The sequence below is a fragment of the Spermophilus citellus genome (assembly GCF_964194105.1).
Source record: "Spermophilus citellus genome assembly, chromosome: 6".
Taxonomy (NCBI): Eukaryota; Metazoa; Chordata; class Mammalia; order Rodentia; family Sciuridae; genus Spermophilus; species Spermophilus citellus.
Window position 1 is genome coordinate 14,372,924 of NC_138187.1, and position 27,279 is coordinate 14,400,202.

The 27,279-nt window shown below is 46.9% G+C and overlaps 1 protein-coding gene across 2 annotated transcripts; it reads left to right on the forward strand.

Moving 5' to 3' along the window:
• ACSM1 (acyl-CoA synthetase medium chain family member 1) lies at nucleotides 1-27,279 on the forward strand (the record flags this gene model as incomplete). Of its 2 annotated transcripts, none has more annotated exons than XM_081296907.1 (13): nucleotides 1-192; nucleotides 5,566-5,776; nucleotides 8,057-8,264; nucleotides 9,754-9,894; nucleotides 12,046-12,205; nucleotides 13,998-14,077; nucleotides 16,158-16,281; nucleotides 18,276-18,356; nucleotides 18,830-18,931; nucleotides 22,986-23,113; nucleotides 24,639-24,738; nucleotides 25,811-25,930; nucleotides 26,623-27,279. In XM_081296907.1, 13 exons carry the CDS (start codon nucleotides 1-3, stop codon nucleotides 26,737-26,739), a joined length of 1,764 nt encoding a protein of 587 aa, XP_081153033.1. In that variant the 3' UTR covers nucleotides 26,740-27,279. The 2 variants fall into 2 exon arrangements, with proteins under 2 accessions (XP_081153033.1, XP_081153034.1); XM_081296908.1 differs by having other exon boundaries at nucleotides 16,164-16,281.

The following is a 27,279-nucleotide window of genomic DNA, read 5'->3' on the forward strand; positions in this document are numbered from 1 at the left end:
ATGCAGTGGCTGATGAGATTCCGGATCCTCTGTGGCATCCACAAATCCTTCCACATCTTCCACCCTGCCCCTCGGCAGTTGGGCCGCCAATCTTCATCAGGACTTAGAGCCCCAAGGTGGAGTGACCATGATACACCTGAGGAATTCAACTTCGCCAGCTCAGTGCTGGACTACTGGGCTCAGATGGAGAAGGTAAGAGTGCACTGTGTTGAGGGCAGAGAGAGGGTCCGTCTCAGTGGCCTGATCTTGTTTTTATTAGGTGTGTCCAGAGAAACTAGTCCCTGGGGGCTCCAAAATATTCATCCTCTAGCACATGGCTCATCTTTACCCAAGACACAGACCAAGAGCAAAATAGTGATGGCACGAGAAGTTAGAGTGGACAATGGGTGGTGTGTCCAGCTACTAAGTCTCAGCCACACTGTGAAAATTCACCCAGAATCCATCTTTGTACAAAGAGAGAATTCACCTGAGATGGAGTTGGAGCGGATAAAATTTTTTTTATGAACCCCATGAACATGCATCCATATATTATTATTTGAGGCTAATATGCCTTCTCAAATGTCTTTCTCTCCACCCTCTTTTTCTTCCTTTTTCGAAATTTTCATAATAACCCCAGACTGTCCACATCCAGTTATGCTAGGGAAGTGGTATGAGTTGCTGAGAGACCAAAGAAACCTGGAGATGGTATGTGAGACATAGGGTTAATTAAAAACGAGCTTATAGGGAAGGTCCTAAGGTGATGCACTAGACAAATGGCACCTCCATCCCTCATAGGGCTTTATACAGTATTGTAGATTACTGGATCCTCCCTACAGCGCTCTGTTTCACACCAGTTACTGCAGGGGGAGGGATTTTATTGGTTAGTGTACATAAATAGTGATATCATAGTATGTGATATCAGTGGAACATCATTGTTCCCTTGTATAACCATAATTTCAAGGAGTAGATTATCTTGGCATATGTGTAAGAATGCAGGTTCTACAGATAATACATTTGCTCTAAAATGTATTGCATGTGTGAGAATCAGTGTCCTTCATGATAATCCTTATCTGGGCATTCCAATCTATATGCTTATTCTCATTGGTCCCTTGTCTTGGCTAGGTTCTCAGAAAGGGAAAGAGGCATTTCAGAGACATGATATTTACTTTCCTCAATTTTTTCAAGGATAACATAAACCCTAAGAAAAATAGAGCCTTTCATTACAGAAAACATTTTGTTTTACGTCAATCACTTTGCATTTAATCCTTTGATTTTATGGGCAGTTATGGTCCTCGTCTTCCACACGAGGAAACTGAGGCTCCAAGGACTTAAATAACCTGCTGGTGGAGGAGCAGAATTTGGTGCCCGGGATGACGGCTTTCATAATCCATTATTTAACCAAGTCTCAAAATCTGATGAGGTCAGATTTTGCCTTCAGAGCATAAATTGACTTTCTTCAATGCCCAAACCAGAAATCTGGTTAAGAACTTTGGAACATGAAATGAACCAGAGAGGAAGTAGAAAGGAAGAAGCAATGGTATATCACCTTTTCCTTGGTTATGTCCCTAAAGTTCTGATTAATAAGTTCACGCATCAACCTGTGGATTTAACAACCAAGTAAACATTCCCCCCCAGAGAATGCTAATCTTTGTTGGGCTTTATAACATCATTATCAGTTACTGCCAATTTCTCCATATCTCCAAATCTTTCTCACTCCCAGCATCCCATTGGTATTCATTCTCAAAATATTTCTTGGCTGTCTTTTTTCTGTTTTACCAATTGCCTTGATCATGATCAGTAACTTAGACTCATTCAGTGACTCTCTCTAGAGACTTGTCTGGTACCTAACATAATAGTTTCTCACTGCAGTTGTAGAATAAACTAATTTTGGTACATGCCTTGCTGATTACTCCTGTGAAAGACCATCCATAAGGTCCTCTCTGGCTTCCTGAACCTCTCCTTACCGATTAACAAGCATCACACAGAAACCGATCCATGACCTAATCAATGGCAATGCCCGAACCATTATAGAGTGACAGCATTTATATTGACTCGGTTTTTTTTCAACATATTTTAATTGTAAAATGTAAGTTAGAAATGCAAGAGTTTTTGGTGAAATATTTTGATCATTTTAGTCTTGGCCAAGAATTCCTTATAAAACAAAATGGAGCTTGTAAGCTAGACAACATGGTCCATGAGTGGAATATAGTTACTTATTGAGGCCACCCAATTTGTAACCCATTGTTGCTCTTGGAAGCCAGATTATGTATTATTATAATATCCTAGGATAGTATATTTAATTCCAGTTGATTTCTGGAGCAGCATCCAAATTTATTCATGAGAGATTCATGTCAACATTTATTCATTCTGTTTCTAATTAATTTTATTCATTCATTCATCTAAGACTTGATGAACACCTAAGACGTACCAAGAACTATTCTAAATAATGGAAATAGACAAGTAAATAAAACGTACGAGTCTTCACTTACTTTGCATTTTGCCAATTGCTTTCTTCATGTGTTATAGCTTTTTTGTTCCTCATTTCCTCTCTCTCTCTACTTTCATGTTTAGTTGATCTTTGATAGTGACATGATTTTATTTTATTTTTCTCATTTCCTTTTGAATATCTGGAAACTATAAATATTTCCTTTGTGACCACCATGAGGATTTCACAAAACATCCTGTGCTTATAACAATCTACTTAAAAAATGATAATAACCGGCCAGGTGCAGTGATGCACGCCTATAATCCCAGCAGCTCAGGAGGCTGAGACTGGAGGATCACGGGTTCAAAACCAGCCTCAGCAACAGTGAGGCACTATACAACTCAGGGAGACCCTGTCTCTAAATAAAATACAAAATAGGGCTGGGGATGGGGCTCAGTGGTTGAGTGTCCCTGAGTTCAATCCCCTGTGCCAAAAAGAAAAGAAAAAAACTGAACTTCAGTCACATACAAAAATTCTTCTCCTTTACAGTTTTTTACCCACTGTATGTTGTCACAAAGGACATCCTTATGTAGTATGTACCTATTAGCATAAATTTAGAATATTTTATGCCTTATATTTTAAATAGTATAAAGTTATAAGCCAAAATTAAAATAATGATGATTCTCATATTGGAACATGTAACTACCTTTATAAAAATGATGTTTTCATATTTCACATTTTCCTTAAGGCATCAAGAAAATAATTAACAAAATGTGAAGGGAAAGTGAGGGTCATTGGTTTTCTACCCCTATTATTTAGGATCTTATAAGGCAATTCTAGTGAAACTCCATCAACTTTTGTTTATTTGAGAATATACTAATTTCTTCATTAGTTTTGAAGTAGAACTGCTGGGTATAGAATTCTTGGCTGATAGGATTTTTTTCTTTTTTTATTTAAGCACTTCAGATATATCATCTCACTGCCTTCTGGCCCGAACGTTTTCTGCTGAGAAATTTGTTAAAAATGTTCTTAAGGATCTCTTGTACACAATGAATCACGGTGAATTGATTTTATTTTACTGCTTTCAAGACTATCTATTTGTCTTTGGCTTTCATGTTTTGATTATAATGTGTCTAATTATGGTTCTCTTTGGGTTTATCCTTCTTAAAGATGTTGAGTCTCTTGTCCAAGTCTTGCCTCAAATTTGGGAAGTTTGGGCTTTACTTCATCAAATAAGTTCAATGTACCTTTCTCTCTTTGTTCTCCCTCTGGGACTCTCAAAATGTGTATATTGTTGTGCTTGGTAATATGCCATAGGTTTCTTAGGCTCTGTTCATTTGTTGTTATTTACTTTTCTTTTTGCTCCTCAAATCCAATAATTTCAAATGCACTGTCTTCAACTTTACTCATGCTTTTCTTCTACCTGTTTGAATCTTCTGGTGACCCCCTCTAGTGAATTTTCAAATCAGTTACTGCAATTTGGGGCTCCTGAATTTCATTTAGTTCTTTTAAAAAATAAAATAATTAACTCCCCTTTGTTGATGTTATCACTTGTTCATTTAGTTTTCCTGATTTTCTTTAGGGCTTTGTCTATGTCTTCCTTTTGCTCTTTGAGTATAGTTAAGATAGATGTTTTAAAATCTTCATTGAGAAACCGATGCCTACATTTCTTTAGGGTAAGTTTTTGGAGATTTACTTTGTTCCCTGGAATAGTCCATGTTTCCCTGTTCCTCTGTGTGCTTTGTGAGCATTTGGTGTGGAGGAAGACACTTGTCTCAGTCTTGTAGACTGACTCCCTACAGATGAAAACCTTCACCAGTTTGCCCAGCTTAATAGATTAATGTCAGCTCAGGCCTTTTCAGAAAGCTGTTTTCCTAGGGCCTGTTTAAGTGCTCCTCCTCCCACTAATTTTCTCATTTACCAGGAAGTCTTTAAATGTCATAATGGCCCTAGACACCTCATCCTCAATTCTTCTCAGGGTCTTGGATGTCCAATCGTATTTCTCTGTCCATCATCTCTTGCCCCCAGTCACCATGATACCTGCTGCTGCTTTCAGAGATCTTCAATCTGATACTCAAACTCTGCTTTTCCTCTGAATCAGGAAGCACAGAAACCAGTTGCTCAGGCAGTCCGGGGCCAAGCCAGAACATTGCAAACAAGTTAGACTCTTTTTCTTCTCTCCTGAGAGAGGAGTCAGGAGTTGGGTGGTTTACCCTTGACTGCAGTGCACCACCCCAAGCATGGGGAAGAGGCCAAGATAAACAAAAACATCACAAATCTTTCTACATTTTAACTGTTTTTTTTTTCTTGCTTGCTGTGGGCATTTGCTTGATTGCTGAAGATCCTTGACTAATTTCTAGAGCTCCCAGAAGCTATTTTAGTAAATCTGTTGTTGTTCACTTGAAGTTTCTGAAGAAATAAGGGCCTGGATAGTTTGCTAACTTGTTATCCCGACCTCTAGAAGTACCTTTTTAATTTTTTAAAATCTCAAAATATGGGGCTGGGAATGTGGCTCAGGTGGTAGCGCGCTCGTCTGGCATGCGTGCGGCCCGGGTTCAATCCTCAACACCACATACCAACAAAATGTTGTGTCCGCCGAGAACTAAAAAAATAAAATAAATATTAAAAATTCTCTCTCTCCCCTCTCTCACTCTCTCTAAAAAAAAAAAATCTCAAAATATTTAGCAATCAAGTGATGCTCTTTTGTTTTATTTTGTTGTGATAATATTGAGCCCTTACTTTATGCCAGATACTCTTATAAGTATTTTTCTCATTAAATATCTCAAACTCTACTAACTTCTATGCAATATAATTATTCCCATTTCATAATTGAGACACTGAGGCATAGAGAGAAATCCACTGTCCAAATAGAACTAATAGAGAAACATGAAGAAACAGAATCTTAAATCTTCAGTAGAAGACATGAAGGCTGTTCGTGCATGGTCTTATGGGAACTGAGGTGGAGGGGGCTACAGAAGGGCAGAAGTTGGCTGGGTCCTCACCTCATCTCCCAAATTCTCTTGGCTCCATATATGTTTAAAATGGGATCTGGGTCCTTGAGCTATGCTCACCCAGCCATGTGACCACGACAATGGATTGTCCAAAGAAGTGGCCGTTTCCTTTGAAGCAGGAAGTAACACATGGTGTGTGATCTCACCTAGGAGGGCAAGAGAGGTTCAGAGACAGCCCTGTGGTGGGTGAACGGCCAAGGCGATGAAGTGAAGTGGAGCTTCCGGGAGATATCCGACTTAACCCGCCGCACAGCCAACGTCTTCACGCAGGCCTGTGGCCTGCAGCAGGGAGATCATCTGGCCTTGATTCTGCCACGCGTGCCTGAGTGGTGGCTGGTGACCGTGGGCTGCATTCGGACAGGTCAGTGACTCCAGGGGTGCTGAGTGGTTCTCAGGACGCCCTAGAGCCAGTCAGTCCTGGGATATCAGGTTCTGGGCACCCAGCCTGGCACAGGAGTCCCTGCTCTCTTGCTGGAACCATGGGCCAGGCTCCCTTGGCTCTGGCAATTCTTCTCACACACTCATTCATACATTCTCAAGCACAATGTCATTAATGCCAAAATTCTCTCTCTCTCTCTCTCTCTCTCTCTCTTGCACACATGCACATGCTTTCTCTTGCATGGTCCCAGACATTTTTGTTTTTTTAAAGATTGATCAATTGTTAACATTTTCCCATATTTAAGTGATTGCTCAGTCTCTCTCTCTCAGTGAAACATTTAAGAATTGGTTGTGGACACTGTGATACCTACCAACAGTAGGCAAATGCTTATAAACACAAGAGAATGCATCTGTCAAAATCCAAGACAATCCCTTGACAGAATACAATAGCACAACACACTACCCAACACACGCGCCCAGAGTTCAAGTTTCTCAGCGGTACCAACATCCTTTGTAGATATTATTTCTTTAAGCCTAATGAAGTATCATGCATTGTATTTAGTTGTCATGTCTCCTTAATGTCCTTCAATATAGAATGGTCCCCCACCTCTTCTGCATGACAAGGAAATTTTTAAAGAGTCCAGGGCCAGATGTTCTGTCTCTTCCTGCATGGTTCTATTCAGGTTACGCACTTTGGGTAGGGTTAGTCCCAGGAAAGGTGGGGTCTTTCTCAGTGTGAGCATCCTGATCATCTATAGTAATTATTCCACTACTTTAACAAGGTGGTATTCACCACTTTTTTTTTTTTAGCAGTAATCTGTATGAGACTGTGTGAATGTCCCATTCCCCAAGAGTCTTTACACTATGGTTGACTCCAATCAGAATTATCCATCAGTAATTTTCAACTGAATTAAGTTACATTATGATTGTTTTATACAGAAGTGTCTATCTGTATCATATTCTCTACATTTATCAGTTGGAATTCTTTTGTAGAGAGCGCCCTTCCTCTTGTAACTACCTGTATGGCTTTTATCCATGCGATTCAGAACCAACATGGGACTCATGGTTACTATTTCTGAATCACATCTTATTCCATCATGCTACACTCCTGTCCTGCGTTCTCTCTCTCTCTCTCTCTCTCTCTCTCTCTCTCTCTCTCTCTTTCTTTCTCTCTCTCTCTCTCTCCATCTCATCTCTTCTAACTAATAAAATAATCGATGAATTCAACCAGGTTATTTAGAATCAAGAATTAACGTCAGGGATGGGGATGCAGCTCAAAGGTCGAGTGCTCATCTGGTACATGTGAGGCACTGGGCTCTACCCTCAGCACCACATAAAAATAAATAAATAGAATAAAGGTATTGTGTTGACCTACAACTAAAAAAAAATATTTAAAAATATAACAAGGATGGCAGAGGAAGTATAGAGCTTAGAAATGATCCATGGGAAATCCAAGACCTGATTGAGCTGAGCCCTCTGGGATGAGCAGAATTACCGAGGGTTAGAAGCGAAGGAACAGCATTCCAAGCACGGGCTTAGAGTCAGGAGTGGCCTATGTGAAGATTGGCCATTTTGAAATAGAGAAGAGCTGTGAGAGAGGAAGATGGCAGGTGGACAGCCCTGCAGAATCGGGATGGGCAGGGTGGTCTCACGGAGAGAGGGCACAGGCATTAGAGCAGAGAAGAAATGTGGAGGGGAAAACGTCGGTGTCTTATGGAACTTGGGTGGCAGGAAGGTTCCTAACAGGGCATTCAGAGGAGAGGAGGCCGCAGGCTTCAACTCACTGTTGGTGATAGAAATGGAAGAGAAGGTAGACAAGTTCAAAAGAACCATGCTGCTAAACTGGGAATGAGCGAAAGAGAGGAAATTTGAGATGAAACTGGGAGAGAAAGACATTAGAGGGTGAAGATGGGCCCTGGAATTCAGCCAGTCCTGATGTTAGGGACACAGTCCTATTCGCAACTGTGTCCCCAAATCTGTAATAAATTTGTGTAAACCTGGCTCCACCTGTCCTCTGGATGGATCCATAGAAAGCAGAAAATTTAGGGCAAGGCTTACAATTTACCATGTATATAATCCCTCTGGGACTTTGTTAAAATGAAGATTTTGATTCAGCAGGTTTGGTGCAGGGTGCGAGGTTCTGCATCCCAGGTGGACGATACCTTGCCTAGCAAGAGGTCAGGTGATGTCTCTGCAAATGAGCCAGGCCTGAAGCAAATGGTGGTGAAAGAACCTGAAACAAGCCGTTCCTTCTTGTCCCCAGGCATTGTCTTCATACCCGGGACTACCCAGCTGACTGCCAAGGACATCACGTACCGACTACAAGCATCTAAAGCCAAGGCCATTGTGACCACAGATACGCTTGCCCCTACGGTGGACTCTGTGGCTTCTGAGTGCCCCACTCTGAAAACCAAGCTGCTGGTGTCTGATCACAGCCGTGAAGGGTGGTTGGACTTTCGGTCACTGATCAGGTGAGTTTCTGGTCTGATAAATGTGGGTGGTGGGGAAAGGGCATCCACTCCCAAGACCTGGGAGACAAGCAGCCAGTCATCTGAAGCTCACAAGGTTAGATGTCAGAAACTCTCTCTTCCCAGCTGAGTTATCTGCTCTATGATCCTGGATTAGTGCCTTCCCCTCTCTGGGTCTTGGCTGCTTTATCTGTAAGGAAATTGAAATTCCAAGCTTCTCTCATTCAGCCTGGATGTATATAAAGGAGAAGTTTAAAGAGAGAGGGCTGCTGTGTCATATACTCCTTGCAGATAGGGGATTGAAAAATCTTACTTTTCTATAAAAAATGCATATATGAAGAAGTTTCATGAAATGTAAAAATGAATTTTTGTAAGGCAAAGCTTAAGGCTGCAGTACAAATTGAATTGCTTTTCTGGTGGACCTGAAGCTTCAAGCAAGCATAAACACTGCATCAGCCGGAAACTAGGGGCCCATGGGACACCATGGGATTAGGTGGGGTAAGAAAGACTCCTTTCCCTCCAACTCGGATTCTGCAAGCACTCAGGCTGATTTTGTATCCTACAAACAAACCATACTGGGTTTGTGTCCTTGGAGAAGCACCTCAGTTTCTAAAGCTCCTTATTTCAACCTCAAAATGCAAACATTATAGCAAAGCTACATGTTATGCCGAAGCCAAAGGATTAAATGAGAAAACCTTAAAATTTAAGAAAACTCTTAGAAAACCATTCCAATGGCCCAAGGCAAGAGGGTGCCATTTGGCAGGAAGAGCAGCAGAGCCAGGGCCTGTCCTCCAGTGCTGAGATCGTCTGCAGCTTTCTCTGAACACTGCAGGAAGTTGCCATTTACAGTCAGAGTCGCCAGGAGCCTCTCAGCCAGGAGGTCCTCAGAGTCACAGCAGACGGAAGGAGCCGCAGATCCCACCTGCCAGCTCAAGCCCCTCCAGACCAGCGATCCCGCACAGCCTTCCACTGTCCTCCCCTGCTTTCTCTCCCCTACTCCTCAACGCCAAGGTCATGGAGTTAGATTGCTGTGAAGCTACTTTGTGTCAATCACAAGCTTAGCAGCGAGGTTAGGAGCCCAGACCACAGTCCAGAGGGTCTGGGGTGGAACCTGGCTCTGCCCTTGCTATGTCTCCAGGCAAGTTCCTCATCTGCAAAATGGGCCTCCTGAGGGCCATGCTCCCCTCTGGGGTGGCTCTGGGCATGGAGTGAGCTCCTCTCTCTCAAAGCTCAGAGCGTGGCCTGGGACCCATGCTATGGGAGTGTTCATTGATTTTCTTAGAATCCACTCTATTTTCTCCATCACCCCCTTCCATTCCCAATCCACTTGTCCATGTCACCCCACAGTCACTCTAATGGCTGACCCTGGAGGGCTCCGTTTCTCCCCAGTGTTGCAAATCCCAGTTTCCTGACTCTGTGCTTCTTTTGGTTCCCAGAAGATGGAGAAACAGCAAGCGAGACATCTTTTCCTTTGTCTTGAATCTCTTTGCAGATCAGCGTCCCCCAACCACACCTGTATTAAGTCAAAGACGTGGGATCCCATGGTCATCTTCTTCACCAGCGGGACCACGGGGCTCCCCAAGATGGCGAAGCACAGCCACGGACTGGCCTTAAAGTCCTGCCTCTCCTCCAGGTAGGAAGAGGGCACCAGCTCAGAGGCTGGCCCCCAGGTCTGGTGCCAGCAGTGGGTGCCCATGTGCAGGGTGGGCCTCGCGGCTCTCTGTAGGAGGGTCTCCATGCTGGGCCTCCTGTCTGCTCTCTGCTTCAGCCCACTGAGGGTCCCGGAGGTGGAGTCCTGAATCCTGAATGTTGACAGAGACTCAGAAAAATAATAAGGAGGCCCTGGGGGTCCTACCTGAGCACCTCCACAGGAGTGTGGAGGAGATGTGGGTGGGGGCAGCAGGCATTCTGCAAGCCACACAAATGACAGGCTGTCGTGTCCCTGAAGGTGGTCAACAGTGGGGAAAAGAGAAGGATCTCGAAGTATAACCCGAGGCAAGATGGCCCCTCCTCTTCTCTATTTTGGATAAATTGAACTTGGAGTTTCCCAACCATGAAGTACTTGGGAAGAAACTATCTAGAACTGAGTTACACCAAGTCACTGCCCCGACCTTGAACCAAGAATCCGTAGAGCTGAAGCTGGAGCTTTGTGTTAATCATTTAACCAACTTTAAACTGAGCCTCTCCTGCCCACCCCTCCTCCTCTGCAATTAGTAATATTCTCATCAGACACACTCCACCTATTTTCTGACTCAGTAATTAGAACAAGGGGCAGAAGTGGCTCCTTGTGGGCAGGGGTGTTAGTGCTAAGGCTAGCAGCTGAGCACCGAGACTCCAGGAGGAGAGAAGGGAAGGAGGTTGGTGCATTTGGACTAATACGTCCAAACACAGAGATATAAAAAGCATTCGTAGATTTATATTATAAAATCCTATAGAAAGTATACTCATCGGATTATAGAGATCTAGGATGGCCCTGAGCATGAAGGACAGAGGACCAATGGAAGAGCTGGAGAGTGAGCAAGGCCCAGGTTGGGCAGGCTCTCGGGCCCTCCATGTGGAGTTTGGGCCTAAGGAGGAGGAAGGTAATGAGGAGGTGCTGAAAGGTTTGGGTGATGGGGAGATGTGGCCAGATTTGCATTTGGAAAAAGTCCCTGTTACTTCAGGACAGAGAAGGAGTTGGAGAGAGTTGGAATGGAGGTGGGGAAGACAGGTACCACCTCTTAGAGTAGTCCAGATGCGGAGAGTGGCCTGCACCAGGTGCCAGGGACGGGAAGGACGTTAATACACTCAAAATTGCAGGAGGCAGAGCGGGCAGGAGCTGCTGGCTGGGTGTGGGAGATGAGGGAGGTCAAGGTTGGCCTCCAGATATGGGCTGAGACGTGATGATCTTCACAGAAGGGAGGACGCTGGAGGAGAAACAGTCCAGAAGAGGCACAAGGAACTCTGGGTTTGGGGTTCCTGAGAGACCCCAGAAGAGGTGCTCATGGGAAGCTGAGCTGAAGCTCAGAAGAGAGGCCCCTCGCTCCTGATTTCCTGTGGGTGCACCGCACCCCTAAGAGGGTCAGGACGGGGCTTGTGGGTGGCTTGTGAGAGCCCCTCCCTGCTAACAGAAAAGCTCCTCCAGCCACAGCCTGCTCAGGGGAGTGTTGAGCTTCCTCAAGGATCTGTGCACACAGAGGTCCCTTAGGAGCAGCAGGAGGGGGGCAGAGAGGTGACAAACCCTCCCTACTCCACCTCCAATTACAGCCCTTTGGCTAATTACTTCCTGTCCCTTGCCAAGGTGGGTGCTCATTGGTTCTTTTCTCCCTCTCACATTGTGTGCCCCTTTGCAAAGGTCAGAAAGCCCCACCCAGAACCCTTTTAGCCTAAGAATGAAGAGGAGAACTGATTGGCCCCCGACATTGCTGGAGAGACTCCAGATTGGGTTCTCTTCTCTCCACCCCTCAGCTCTGTTTCTGCTTTGCTGACGCTATTCTCAGAAAGGCTTGTGTCTCATTGCTGAAAAGTGTCTTCTACATCACCTGGTGGTAACTGATTCAGATCCAGCAACAGACTTCTTCCAAGCTGTCGTTACCTAGGCCTTAAGAATCATTAGCATTAGTCTGGGTAGCCTGTGATCAGAGAACGTGGTGCACATTAGGGACCCGTGGTGAGGGTGCCCGGAGCCCCATCCCATGCACTCAGAGTGGGAGGGCGATTCCCTAGCTGAAAACCAGAGCCCCTCCCCCCTTGACCAGCTCCCCTGCTGCTGGCCCAGCTGAGTCCACTGCATTTTGGAGTTTAGCAGGAAAGTATTTCAGCTGAAGACCTCGGACGTCTTGTGGTGCATGTCGGACCCAGGCTGGATTCTGGCTCTCGTGGGGTGCCTGCTTGAACCGTGGACAGCAGGATCCACGCTGTTCATCCACCACCTGGCCCAGTTGGACCCCAAGGTCATTGTACAGGTAAGAACACCAACATTCCAGTATCAGCAAACTCCAGAAGAAACCCATGTTTCCAGGCCATGTTTCTGCTCAGCAATACTAAGCAAGGTCCACGTGCATCAGAGAACCCGAGCTCTGAGGTTCTCAGGGTGGAACACTGAACGAGAGTCACTAGATCAGACTCACATCAAAATGTAACCTGGAAGAGAACCCTGATTTCTGGGCCATCTCCCGACCTCCTGCAGATGAGATGTTATGGGTGTGAGGTCCCGGAAGGTGCCTTTTGAGAAACAAAAGCAACCCCAGTCAGCCCACGTCTCCTGGGGCCAGGTAGCTGGTGTGGTGTGTGTGTGTGTGTGTGTGTGTGCGTGTGTGTGTGTGTGTGTGTGTGTTGCTACTCCTTATAATAAAATGTTTAAAAAGGAGCCCTTGGAATGTGACAGATCTCACTTCTTATCCCACCTCTGAAATTAATTGGAAGGCTATCTCCAGACCCCAGTTCATTATCTATAAGTTGGGGTGTTTAATAGTTATGGCTTGATAAAATCATTAGGAATATTGATGAGATGATCCTGGCAGAGTGTGTAATGGGTTTAGCCCTGAGGTTGGCACATAGAAAACAGCCGTCAATGATGACATTTGAAGTCCCCTGCATGAGCTCCCTCTATGTGTGGACTTCATCAGAAAATTCTCTTTGTGTCTCCCTGAACAACCTTCCTTCTGCCTCAGGGCCAGGCCTGTCCCTCCACCGTCCATGGTCCCCCGGCCTCCACACAGGGCTGCACATCCTGATCCTCTCCCTGTGCTCCTGGGAGGGGCCTCTTAAGTTCTGAGTCTCACTTTTCCTTAGCTCCCCTCCCTGGTCCATGCTCATGGTCAGGGCACCCTGCTAGAGCACCTTCCCTTGATCTTGGTGGCGCTCCACCTTGGCTCGGGCCCTGGTCCTAACTGGCACCATCTTCAATATAGAATGTCCTCTGCCTGCAGTGGCCTCCCCTGTCTCCCTCCTGAGCCCGCAGTCCCCGAGTCCTCTCTTCCTCCCTCTCCTTCTGAGCAGCCTCCTTCACCTCCCTCTTCCCCAGGGTGGGTGAAGACTACAGGGGTGGGGGGTGAAGGGGGTGGGGGGGTGGAGGGGGTGGGGGGGGTCTAGTCCTCTCTCTCCAGGCTCATTCTCCATGTGTCCCTGATGGTGGGTCAGCTGGGACAGGTCGCCTTTCCAGCTCCTCTGCCTGCGCTTCTCAAACCTCACCCCCAGCCCTACTCGGTATCAGCTTCTGCTTCCCGTCGTGCTCGGCTGCAGTGCGTTGGGCACCCAAGCCTTAGAGCTGCACAAGCCTCCCTGGCCCACAGGCCCGAGTCCTCCTCACCACTGGGGTTTTAATGCATGGAACAGGAGCTTCCCACTTCTCTGCTGCAGACCCCTGCCCACCTGTGACTGTCCCCCCCCTAAGTGCCACCTCCTCCATCAGGGTTTGACCGCCCAACCACAAGGACTATTTCCCTCACTGTGTTCTTAACATAACTCCTCCAAGTCTCTGTTCTGACATCTGCCAGCTTCTGCCTTGTCATTTGGTGCCTGTCTTATTTCCTCTGTGTCTGCTCTGTCATGTCTGATGTCACCTCCCTAGTTCTGTGTCCCCCCTGACAGCATCTGACACATGCCCTAATGAAGTTCCTGCCCGATACACGTATATGGAAAGAATTAACAAATGAGTGAGCTCTCTAGAGGGGAGGTCAGAACTGCCGTGTTCATCATGGGGATGCTTTTAACCTTAACTATCAAAATAAAATCCCCTCTCTTCCCGTTTTCCAGGTGTTGTTCAAATACCCCATCACCCAATTCCTGGCTGCACCAGGTGTATTCCGAATGATTCTACAGGAGAAATTCACCAAGTATGTACAAGTGGTTGGTAACAAGGAGCTCTGAGTAGCATTTATTTTCTTAAGGAATCTGATGTGTCATGGCATGAGAGATTTTCCTCTTTTTCTGGGAAGACTGTGTGTGTGTGTGTGTGTGTGTGTGTGTGTGTGTGTGTGTGTTTTGCTGGTGATGATGATTATCAGTCAGACTTATTTAAATTAAACTGTGACCCCGAGACCCGAGAGAAAAGCTCAATGTGCCTTGTATCTTTGTGGGGTTATTCAAGTGTCTTTATTCCAAATGACAGACATACAGCGAGCACGCACAAGATGGAAGATTACAGATGAATCCAATGTTGAAAATAAAATACCTGCGTAGCACTCACCTAAATAACAGAAATAGAACATTTTGCCAGCACCCCAGGGGCTTCCACGTGACTCATCATCCATAAAGGCAACCACTGTCTCAATCAGATAGCGGTCCCTTCCCTATTTTCCTTTACAAGTTTAGCTACTAAGGCAATATTTCTGAGCGAGTGATTCCATTTTACATGCTTTTGAACTTGATATCTGTAATTCTACATCATTCTGTGAACCTTGCTTCTTTCTTCAGAATTGTTTTTAAGAGTTCCCATGTTGTTGTCCATTAATGTAGTTAATTTTCAGTGCCATATAATATCCCATTTTATGGAAAAGCCACAGTTTTCTTCTATCAATTCTACCAGTAGAGGAGATGTGGGTAGTTTTCACATACGGGCTATTGACTCAGTCTCTCAATGAACTCTGGGCCATGCACCCTGGTACACAGAAGCATGCATTTCTGAAGAGATTTTCTAGAAGAATGAGCAGATCATGCTGATAATACACAAAGCCAAAAGATTAAACCAACTAATGCTCCAAAAGAAATGTAGGAGTTTCCGTTGTTCCACATCCTCGCTAACATTTGTTATTGTCAAAGAGAACTTTTGCCCCTCTGATGAACGTACACCATTCTTACACAGTTTTATTTTTGCATGTCCCTGTGTTTGAAAGTTAATTTTTAGCTAACCAGATATCTGCTCTTTGAACCTGAGGGACATTATTCATGGAGCCTTGGTCTGGCTGGATTCTGATTCCATTGAATTTCCAAGCTCATACATATCGCAGTTAAATTTTGCAACATTCCTCAGATGATGGCCTTTGTCCAAAGCCAGTAAGATTTATTCAGTGCAAAATGAGCGAGTCCACCTGAAATTCTGCTCACTTATGCACGTGGAGCAAAGCCCAGAGGAGGGAGGGAGGCTCCTCAGGGGAACTCGCCCCTGCTCCCCCTCTGTCTGCACCAGGAGAGGGGATGAGGTGGAAGGTGGTGCAGAAGCCACTCCCTCTGTCCTCCCCAGGGGCTGGCCAGGCACCGCCCATGCCAGCTGGGTCAGAAGCAATCCCTCCCCCCACTTTCTTGCAGGAATCCAACCCTGATTGGCGATTGTTCTTGGGAGCTTTAGGAGAACTTCAGGGGAGGGAGATCTCCCACCACCCAGGAACCCAGTCAATTAGGAGAAACGTTCCCATCAGACTTTGCTGTTCTCCCTGGGATTCCCTCTCTCTGAGCTTCTGTTTGCTCTGAGGTGTCCTCTGCTCCCTGCCAGCCTCTGTCTCTTCCGGCTCAGCCCCACCTTCCCCGAGGCCCTGGGGAAATCATCTCCAAACCCAGCTTCATTTCCCACCTAGAAACAAGAGCCTTCAGTCAGCACCAGCAGCCCTCACTGAGGGCAGCACGGTCCCCCACCACCCAGCGTGTCCCTCAGGGTCGTGTCCACACCCTGAGCTGCACATCTGCTTCCCTAAGATGAGTTCTGATGAACCCACTTTGCTCCCTCCCCAAATCCAAATTGAACCCGAATTTCCTGATGAGCCCAGAGCCTCACGACCACCCGCCCATCAATGCCAGGAGAGATCTCGGGGGCTGGCAGGAAGGGAGAGCCTCCACTTGGCCTTGACCTCACCACAATGACCCGAAGTTGTACAGGAAAGTCAGGGAGTGGGCGGTGGATGATGCAGGGGACACCGCTGTCACCTGCTAAGGCACAGGCCTGGGGCCAGCTCCAGGCCTGACCCTGCTGCCCTCCCCCAGCCTCAGGTTCCCCACCCTGGAGCACTGCAGCACTGGCGGGGAGGCCCTGCTGCCCGAGGAGCATGAGCAGTGGAGACGACACACGGGCCTCCTGCTCCACGAGCTCTATGGACAGTCGGAGACGGTGGGTGCCCGGGCCTGGACGGGCTGGGTCACTGAGCTTTGGAGACTGCTGGTCCTACTGTGTGTTGTGCTCAGCCCCACTGTGTGGCCCTCACTGCTCAGAGCCAACAGGAGGCTCCAGGGCTCCAAGCTCATTTGCCTCCAGTGGATTTACAGAAAGAGAACTCACAGCTGAAAACCCACCAGGACACCAACACCTGAGGACGGACGGGCGCGGTCTCAAAAAGGGACCTAAGGACATTTTGCCACTCTGCCTGTGATGTTAGCTCAGGGAGCCCAGGGGTGGGTGGGCTAGGAGGACCTCTCCCTCAACAGGGAGACCACCACCTGGAGGTCCTGCCAACTCCACCGCGTGTCCCTTCCCAGGTGGCCCCATGCAGAGGCCTGGACACTGGCTCCAGAGGGTCCTCTTGGAGTGGTTAGGGTCACACAGGTTTGACTGTGGAATGCCACCAGGGTGGATGAGGGGCCAGAGACTCTCTGTATAGACCAGACACAAACACACTCTGTGTGAGCCTAGAGTGTCACTGGGCCACCGGGTTGGAGGGCATTTAGGGTGGCATGCAAGCCTTGAACCTCCAAGACTCCATCAGCAGCAGTGTGGAAGGGTGCCCCTCTGCCAACACATTCTCAGTCCATGTCTGATGCTGGGTGAGCCCATCATTCCTCCAGCTAACAGAGGGATGACCGCACCTCAGGCCCTGGGACAAACTGGAAAACTAGTTCCTTTGTTGCAATTCAACATATTTATCTGACATTTTTTAAGAAAAAAAAATCACCTGATTGGTTTTCTTCCAAACTTAAAAAAAAAAAAAAAAGAAACATTCCAAGTCTGGGCTGTTGGGCAGCTCACAGCTTGTGCTTGGACGAGGAGGAGGGTGGGTGAGGACGACAGGCTCGTCCATGGCCCCCGTCCCTTTGTGTCCACCATCTGCAACAATAGCTGGTGCCTCGTCCTCAAAGCCCTGTCCTCCATCCACGCAGCGGTTCCCACCCACCTCCAGTGTGCATGGCCTGCGCTGTGGGGACAGAGCTTCCTTCCTCTGCCAGGAGCTCGGGCTCAGGCCCAGGTCTCAGCCCTGCCCCTGACAGGCTTCAGGACCATGCCCCTGTCCCTTGACCCTCTGAGCCTCAGCTGTCCCCCTGGAGAATGCGAATCCTAATGGCCGGCTGACAGGACTGTGATCAGGGAAAGGCTGTGTGCCCAGCACTGGCCACAGGGCCCCAGCACAGGCTCGCCCTGGAGCTGCTGGGGACACACAGGTGGACGGGGCACTCTGTGTTCTCGGGGGCTTGTTCTCTCCCAGGAGGCAGACAAGCAAGGGTAGTTAGAGGTGTGGGGCTAATGTGCAGAGTGATGTGTGCAGCAAGTCCTGCAGAAGGACAATGACCAGCGGGCTTTCCTGCATCCTGGCCCGTAGCTGATCTCCCCTACACCTTTGGGTGGCCTTGCGCTGTGGTCACACTGCAAATGCTCAGCCCTGGAAAGAGGGATAACAAGGAGCAGCCAAGGGGTCAGTGGTCAGGGAGGGGAAGGGGCGGAGCAGCAGTGGGGCCAGCACAGTGGGCACGCTCAACACGGCCCTGAGAGGGAGCTGAGGCCGATTCCTTCACCATCCAGGAGCCTAGAGCAAGTGCATGTGGACGCCTGGTCTCCCCTGGCAAGGACCCAGCCGGGCCCTGGTGTGTCTCAGGCCCCACAGCACATGCCCCAGGTTGGGCTCACCCTCTGCATCTCTCTTTGACCCCTCACTGGGCACTGGTCTCCTCATACTTAAGACAGAGCCACCCCCTGCTGGGGTCACTGTACAGTTGGGTCAGTGCCCTGAGCATGGAGTCCAGGACTTCAGCTTCCCCCACAAGGGCTCCTTGTAGAGCATGATTGACATCTGTGCAGGGCAGGGCGGGGGCTGGGGCTGTGTTGTGTGAATTCTGCTGCTTAGTGACCAGCCTGGCCTCTTTGGCCATCCTCAATCCTCTCTCTCTTGTGAACAGGGAATGACTTGTGCTGTCTTCCGGGGAATGAACATCAAGCTGGGCTCCATGGGGAAGGCCATCTCACCCTTCGACATCCAGGTCTGGTCCTCAGGACTTTGGCAGAAAGCCACAGTGAGGGCCCAGCTGGCACTGGACCCTCCTGTGACAGCAGGTGACAGATCCAGCCATGCTTCCCTGCCCGGTGTCCCTTCCCTCTCTCTCTCTCCCTGTTTCTCTTCCATTTCTTATGGAGGCTCCCTGGCAGCCAGATCCTCACACACAGTGAAGGGAGGACACCTCCCCGGAGCGTTGGAGGCTTTCCCCACCAAGTGGTGCCAAAGGCACATGGGTGATGGCTACACACTCATGAGACACCCTGACCCTTGACACGGATTCCGCAATTACTCACTTCACCGAATTTTGAAAGTCATATTCTATTTTCAGACATGCTTCTCCCATCACTCTCCCCAATTTCTTCCTGGTGTCCCGTGTAGAAGCCAGGCCATGCTCAGGCGGGGGCAGATGGGCTGGGCGAGTCCTGCACGGCAGGACTGACAGGCTTCTTACTCCAGATCATAGACGACAAGGGCAACATCCTGCCCCCCAATGCTGAAGGAAACATAGGCATCAGGATGAAGCCCACCAGGCCACCAGGCCTCTTCATGTACTACGAGGTAATGGAACGCCGGGTACCCCTGCCCAGAGCCCTGCCTCCCGAGCTACTTCAGGGCATCCTCTGTTTGCTCTCACTTGATGAAGCCCCTTTAAATTACCACCAAGGCTTACAGGGCATCGCTCCATCTCCCTACCCTAACCCCTCTGAGGCTTAATGGGTAACGGCTGAGGTAGAAAGAAGACTTGCTTCAGAACCACCAGACGTGTGATGCCTCATGAGCCCCTTCAGCCCTGTTCAGTTTTTTTTTTTTCATTCTTTTTGGTTCTCAAACTTGATTTCTTTTCAGTTACTCTATTTCCAGTCCCCTGATTCTTTCTTTTGCCTTCTCTAGTATGCACTTCCCTTCTAGTGCATTCTTTACTTCAGTTATTATACCTTTGAGCTCCAGAATTTCTCTTTTGGAAAGAGAAATCTCATCATTTCTTTCTCTTTAGATTTTTTTTTTGTTTCATGCATATGTCATTTTGCTGACTTCCTTTAACTCTGGTCTGTTTTACCCCTTGGTTCATTAAGCATATGTAAAATACTCAAGTTATCTGTCAAGTAAAGACAATGTTGGGGATGTCAGAGGCCGTTTCTGTCCATTAATTTTATTTGGGGGATGAGCCATGTTTCCCTGCTTCTTTGTATGCCTGTGACTTTGTTGTTGCACCTGGTGGTGGTGTTAAAAATTGGGTCTGTGCTTGTCTTAATGTGGTAACTCTATATAACCCTGAAAATCATATTCTCTTTCTTCCTACTGCTTTTTGCACCTGAATTCTGCTTAAACTAAGTCATCACCTCGCGACAGCCCTCCAAGTATCAACCAGACAAATTAGGACATAGCAATATCCACATAAGATCTGTTCTGCTCCCTACAGTCGTGGGAGGAGAGAGGAGGAAATGGGGAGCAGGCACGGCCAGACCATGACTCTCGTGCTGGAGTAAAGGTGGGGCCATTGTGAGTCCAAATGCCACAAACTTTTCTACCATTTTGAAGATGGCTTTTCCTTGACCAGAAATCGCTCAGTTGGTGTAAATCTTTGGCTACCTTCTAGAGCAACTACAAAGTCAGTTCAGACAGCTTCCGGGTTTCACTTGTGTGGTTGATTTGATATTTGATGTTTCTATGGAGGAACGAGAGATCAGAGCTTCTAATCCGCCATTTCCCTAACATCAATCCCCTCTACCACCTTTAAAAAGTAGCCGAGGGGCTGGGGATGTGGCTCAACTGGTAGCGCGCTCGCTTGGCATGCGTGCGGCCCAGGTTCAATCCTCAGCACCACATACAAACAAAGATGTTGTGCCTGCCGAAAACGAAAAAATAAAGATTAAAAAATTCTCTCTCTCTCTCTCTCTCTCTCTCTTTAAAAAAAATAAATAAATAAAATAAAAAAATAAAAAGTAGCCGAGGTTTACCTGAAGGAGATAAATGTGGACTCTGCCCCTCTCCATGTGTAGGTGAGATATTTTCTCCCTGACCCTCAGGAGCTTTTCTTTTCTCCAAGGAAGGATTAGTGAGGTTCACCTTCAAGAAATCAGGTTCAGAAGGAGGAAAGAATTGCTTCTATGGATGTGTAAGGCTGTCTTCTAGGGGCTAGGCTCAGGCACTATCTGAGAAGAGGATACCAGAAAAACTCATTCCCATCAGGGAGGACCTGTCTTTCAGGGTGCATTAACCAAAGTATCAAAAGATACTTTCATACCCCAGTGGTGCATGAATCAGGGGAAATATTACCCACAATGCAATGTTTCCTAAGTTTCATTCATTTCTGTCCACATCTGACCACTGTCCATTCTATTCTTTGTTAACTATGCTTTTATCTACCTTATATGTTCTCAAACAAACTCACTGTTTCACTTAAAAATTTTTTTAAACAATTGATCTAGTATCATAAGTGGAAAACAGTATCACTTGAAAATCCGAAGGCTGTTGTAACTATAATTAAATATTTTTAAAGAAACTGTCTAAAATTTTAGATAAATCCTTTTTCTGCTTAAAGCTCTGATCTCAAAGCTTACCTTCCTCTTGGTATTTGCAGAAATTCTAAAAACATGTGAACTGCAAACCAAGAATCTCCTTGATAAAAGCAGAACAATCAGAAGTGAATTCAAAAAGCGGGGTACTCTCCTGGGTTTGCAGGTGTCTCTTAAAATCATCTGGTGTCCCACAAGAAGGGCGGCTTATGGATCAAGGACTAGGCTATGAAACAAGAACTAAATTCAAATATCATCCCTTTCTTTGATTTGTTGGTTGATTTTGAGCAAGTAACTGTGCTATTCTGAGCATCAGTTTCTTCTTCTATAAAATAAGCTACAAAAAAAAAAATCCAGCCTCACACAAAATCGCATACAAAAATGTTTGTAGCAGTTTTACTCATTATAGCTCCCAAGTGGGAAAAAAACCCAGACATCCTTCAATGGGTGAATAGCTAAACAAAAACTGAGGTACATTTATAGCAAGGAAATCTATTCAGCAAAATAAAAAAATCAAACTATCAATGAACACAGCAATGTGGATGAATCTCCAGAGAATTATACTAAGGGAAAGAAGCAGTCTTAAATGGCTACATACTATGAGTCCACTTATAGAACTGGGGGACATTCTGTCAAGTAAATTAATCCAAAGACAAGAAAGACAAATACCTTGTGTTCTAACTCTCGTGCAAAAGCTTAAAACCTTGATCTTATAGAAATAGAGAGTAGAATAATGTCACTAGAGGCTCAAAAGGGGATAAGGGATGGAGAAGAGAGGGAGTTTGGATAACGAATACCAAAACAATGAGACAGGATGAATGAGTCTAGTGTCCTACAACACAATAGGGTGACTATAGTTACAACAATTTATTTTGTATTTTATAAAGAAGAATTAGGAGTTCAAAATTTCTCAACACACAAAAAAAATTGTAAATGTTTAAGGAGGTAGAGATGCTTATTTTTCTGATTTGGTCATTACATATTGTGTTCATATACTGAATCTTCCCAATAATATGCAGAGTTATCATGTGTCAATTTATAACAATAGGGAACAGGATAGTGTTGCCAAGGGGGTTAGGGATGGGAAGAGAGGAGGGAAAGGGACTGGAAGGGAGTTGGACATGGCTGTCAAAAGCAACCTGAGTGCAGGGTACAGTGGCTCATGCCTGTAATCCCAGTGGCTCAGGGGGCTGAGGCAGGAGCATCGTGAGTTCAAAGCCAGCCTCAGCAAAAGTGAGACACTAAGCAACTCAATGAGACCCTGTCTCTAAATAAAATACAAAATATGGCTGGGGATGTGGCTTAGTAGTCGAGTGCCCCTGAGTTCAATTCCTGGTATTAAAAAAAAAAAAAAAAAAACCCTAAGCAATTCTGCTAGTGGGGGCTGTTTTGTGCCCTGACTGTTGTGGAGGGTACACAAACCTACACAGGTGGTCAATTTGCATATGAATAAATATACTCACAGACATACACAAAGTAAAAGTGAACTAGAAAATATCAGAATAAGATCAGCAAATTCTATCAATGTCGGTATCCTTAATGGAATACTGAAAAATAGTTTTGCAAGATGTTACCATTGGGGGAGACTGGATAAGCGATACATGGGATCTCCTTATCATGTTTCTTAAAACTGTGTGCAGATCTACAATTATCTTCCAAGGAAAAGTTAACTTGAAACTACCACCCTTCTAGGCTGTCTGTAAGGATCAAATGGAAAAGTATTGGGGAAGAAAATTCACGCAGTGAATGCTCATCAGCCCCTCCCCTCTATCCAGGCACCTTGTAAATGCTGAGCTCCTAGCAGGGAATAAAGTAGAAAGCTTTCCCACATTAAGGGAAATTTTATTCTGGTGGCATGCCACACAAAAGTGAGCTGTTATTTCTAAAGACTGTCTTTAAAAATGCCTCATAATGTCCACTCGTGGAGAAGCAGCAGCACCGAGTTCTTGCATGTGGTGTAAATAGACTCAAAGGCATTACAAAATTTGCCCAGGTACCGGGGAGAACCAGAATCCAACCCCAGATCCGAGCCTGAGGCTGCAGCTCATCCTCTCTCACCTCACCGCCTTCACAAACGGGGTCTGTTCTCTTTACAGAACAACCCAAAGGAGACAGCGAAGGTGGAGTGTGGGGACTTTTACAACACCGGGGACAGAGCAACTATGGATGCAGAAGGTTACTTGTGGTTCCTGGGCAGGGACGATGACATCATCAACGCCTCTGGGTAGGTGTGGCTGACCCTATGCTGGATCCTGTCACCCTCACAGGTCTCCCAGGATCCACTGCCTGTCTGAGCTTCCTCCATGCCTGGGTGATGGGACCTGAGGTCTAATTCTGAGCAGAACCATTTCTAGCATCTATGGGTCCTGTGCACCTCTTGTGTCCAGAAAAGCCAATCAAAACAGAGTTCAAAGTTCTGGATGGGGATTAAGATATCACACAATTTAAAGGTGGTGGTGGGATTGGGAGGGGAGACAGTTTGGGTCCCCCAACCTAGCGGAGCTTATTTTATGTCTGTGTTCCACTTACACAGCACAGCTTATCCAAGGAGAAACGTGGTAATAATAATAAGAGCCTACCCCTGCAAAGAACTTACCATGTGGAAACTCTCCATTGCTCTCTATAACCCATCTCAATGCAAACGGGAGATGACAGTGAAACTGGGTCACTGAACAGTGAAGAAACTGGCCCACAGGCTCAAATGTCATAAATGATGGCATCCCGATCAGAGCCGAGGCAGCCTGAGGCTGAGCCCTAACTCCAACCTGATTTTGAAACCAAGACATATGACACAACTTCCCTTGAATATTTCAGAAACTGCAATATTTTTAACGGACACATAATAATTGTACATCATGATAATTCGATACACATCTGCAATAAGAGTAACAAAATCAGATCATTAGCATACCCATCACCTCATGCATCCATCCTTTCTTTGTGCTGAGCGCATTCAAACGTCCCTTCTATTTTGAAATATGTTATACATTATTGTTAACGATAGTCACCCTGCTGTGAAATAGCAATAAAACCTCCTACTTATAAATTTCTAAAACATGTTGATATGGGTGTGTGCTGAAAATTTGCTAAGAGAGTATGTTCTAAGTTTCTGGCCATGCATGAGTACTGTACATAACCCACCAGCAGTGGTACAGGAGGTGATGGACATGTTAATCTGCTAGACTGTGGTAATTTCACTATGTGTATGTAAAGCATTGTGTTTATAAACATGCTTGTAAATACTTTAGTATATATTACTCACACATATATGTGCATATGTGTACACACACACACACACACACATATATATATAAAAGCCAGCACACTAATATATATTTAAAAAAATATATATATATTATCCATTTCAATAAAATAAAGCATGTTGGTAGAGTGAGGAGAGGATGTGGAATTTGCTTGCAAGTTGCAGACTCCCGGGAAGTCTTGTGCTGGGGAAACGACTTGCCCAAGCACCCAGGCTCTGGAAGAGAAAGCTGCTCCCTCCCGCCCACCAGAGGCCCTGGGGCCAGAAGTCCCTGGTCACTGCTGGGCTGGGCTGCGAGGGTTACTTCCAGCACTGAATGCCCAAGCCTTTGCACATAGGGACCAAACACAGGCAGTTACCAAGTCTCAGACTCCCCAGGACCGCTACCCTTGGGGTCCAGGGGAGATGCGACCCTCCAAGGTACAAGAGTTAGACTTAGTTCCCTCCAGCCCCAGCCTCTGCCCCAACTATTGATCCCATCCCGCAGGTACCGCATCGGGCCGGCAGAGGTGGAGAACGCCTTGGCGGAGCATCCTGCGGTGGCCGAGTCGGCGGTGGTGAGCAGCCCGGACCCGAAGCGTGGGGAGGTGAGGAGGTCCCCAGATCCGTGTGTCCGTGTGTGCCCTGGCGGAGCAGCTCCAGGAAACCTAGAACAGGGAGAAGGCCTAATAGATGCGCATGTGCACAACTACTATGGGGTCACCAGGTGGCGCTGTGGCCTCAGCTGAGGCTCTGAAACAGCTGCTAAAGCTTAATGAGCGTTTACTATGTGCCAAATCACTAAACGCTTGCAAAGCCAACAATCTAAGGATGCTTATTGTATTCTCTGTATAGACAAGGGGAAAGAAGGGGTTAAGTAACTTGCCCGTCAATCACACACCTAATATGAGGTGGGGCCAGCCAGGCGTGGGGGTCCATGCCCGTCGTCCCAGCTACTGGGGAGACGGAAGGAGAAGGATCGCAAGCTCAAGGCCAACCTGGACAACTTATGGATACCGTACCCAAAATACACAGCTGAAAAGGGCTGGGCTCAGTAGTACTGGGTACCTTGGTTTAATCCCCAGTACCTAAAAGAGAGGGAGGGAGGGAGGGAGGGAGGAGGAGGAGGAGGAGGAGGAGGAGGAGGAGATGGAAGAGGAGGACATAGTTCCAAAAGAGAACTCCAAGCAACCTACCTCCAAAGCATGTGTTTACTGGGTCAACAAGTATTAATTGAATATCTTCTGTGTACAAAATCTTTTGCAATGAACTGGGACAAAATTGCTGATGTAAAAATGAATTGTTAACAATTATTAAACCCTGCTGGTTTCCAGCACAGATCTCCACATGAAGATGATTAGTAGGAGTGATAACAAATGGAAACAGACGATTTCTATGTGTTACCTCATGGGTCTTTTACAGAAAGCCTATGAGGAATGACACGTGTATTGTCCCCATTTTCCAGAGAAGCAAAATGAGTTTCGGTATGAAATAGAAATAGGAAGGCCAGGGACATGGACCTGCTCCCCCTCCTTTTCCAAATCTCTGGTGCTCTTGACCACCCTGGGCTCAGCCATCAACTTGCCTTTCCATTCATTCAATAAACACTTTTTAAACTCTGTACATAATAGGCCCTTCCTCTGAGGGGCCCTCATCTGAGACCCCACTCCCGTTCTGCAGGTGGTGAAGGCATTTATTGTCCTGAACCCGGAGTTCCTGTCCCATGACAAGGACCAGCTCACCAAGGATCTGCAGCAGCATGTGAAGTCGGTGACGGCCCCGTACAAGTACCCAAGAAAGGTGAGCCAGGGCAGAGGGATGGGCCCCGTGCCCCGCACAGTCCCCAGGGTTTTGTTGCACATCTTGAGGGTGGCCCTGCAGTGGAGAGCTTTGCTCTCTGCAAAAGAGATTAACTGGGATCACCTTCATTGGGAGGCAGAACTAGAAGCCAAATGCATGTGTGTCTGACAGCAAATCTCGTGTCAAGCATAATGTTCTGCCAGCTCACCGACAGCAGAACAGGTGCTCTCCCCAGGGAGGAGGTGAGATGTCCCTGCAAGTAATACAGCACCCCAAACCATGAAGGGCTGTAACGATGAAGGTTTCTTTTTTGATCATGCAGTACATCCCCCATAGCTCTTCTAGGATCTCTGCCCCACATCCGCTCATCCTGGGGCTGAGTTAAAGGAGCAGCCACCACATAGTTACCTGCTAGGTGCTGTACGAGGTGGAGGATAGGGAGGCTGTTGGTTCCAGACTCTCGGCCTCAATGAAACCTACTTCCTTCCACCCCATTTCATGGGTAAAGCCAGTCACAGGGCTCTGTCCAGCTTCAGGGAGTTGGGAGAGGAATCTGCCAAGCTCAGTGGACCCCACTTAGGTTGTCAGGCAGTTTCATCCTTTAGGGGACTGGGAAGGGGAAAGGAAGGTCATGGGGAATGGGTAGGGAAAGTATAGCAGACTCAGAAGGGATTTGCTTTCTTCTCAACTAGGTGGAATTTGTCCTAGAACTGCCTAAAACCATCACCGGCAAGATTAAACGGAGTGACCTCCGGAAAAAGGAGTTTGGTGGGATGTCATCAGGAAAAAAATCAGAACCTACCCCGTGACTTAGGCAAATCCCTGGGGTGCCTCAATTTCCTCAATAGGGTGGGGTTTGGAGGGGTATCAGGAGGTCTGAGGCCCCAGTATTTTTTTTTTTTTTGTCCCTCTGAGTTTGGTTGCTGCCCTCCTTGGAAGTCCTCTGTTCTCCTGGAGGGCCCAGGTGAGCTCGAGGATTGGGGTCGCAGGTAATAAAACACTAACAGCAGCTGCAACAGCACCTCAGTGCTCTCCGTTTGCTTAGTGACTCCATCTGTGCCAAACGCCTTCCCTCCACCATCACCCCCACCCCCAGTCCAGCACACCCCATGGCCAGATGCTCCCTCTTAGCACCAGCATCTGGAGAGGCTCCCAGCTCCATTCCATAGCCAGGACCCAGGGCCAGGAAGGAGACTCTGTCTGCTGGACCACGCGCCTGCCCCTGCGAGACACAGGAGCCCACAGCCCCGACTTTCCTTGATAGACAGCCAGCAAAGCCCTTCCTTCCCAGGGACTCAGGAGCTTGCTAGGGATCCCCACTCACTCTGCCAGGGATCAGGACCCCCTCC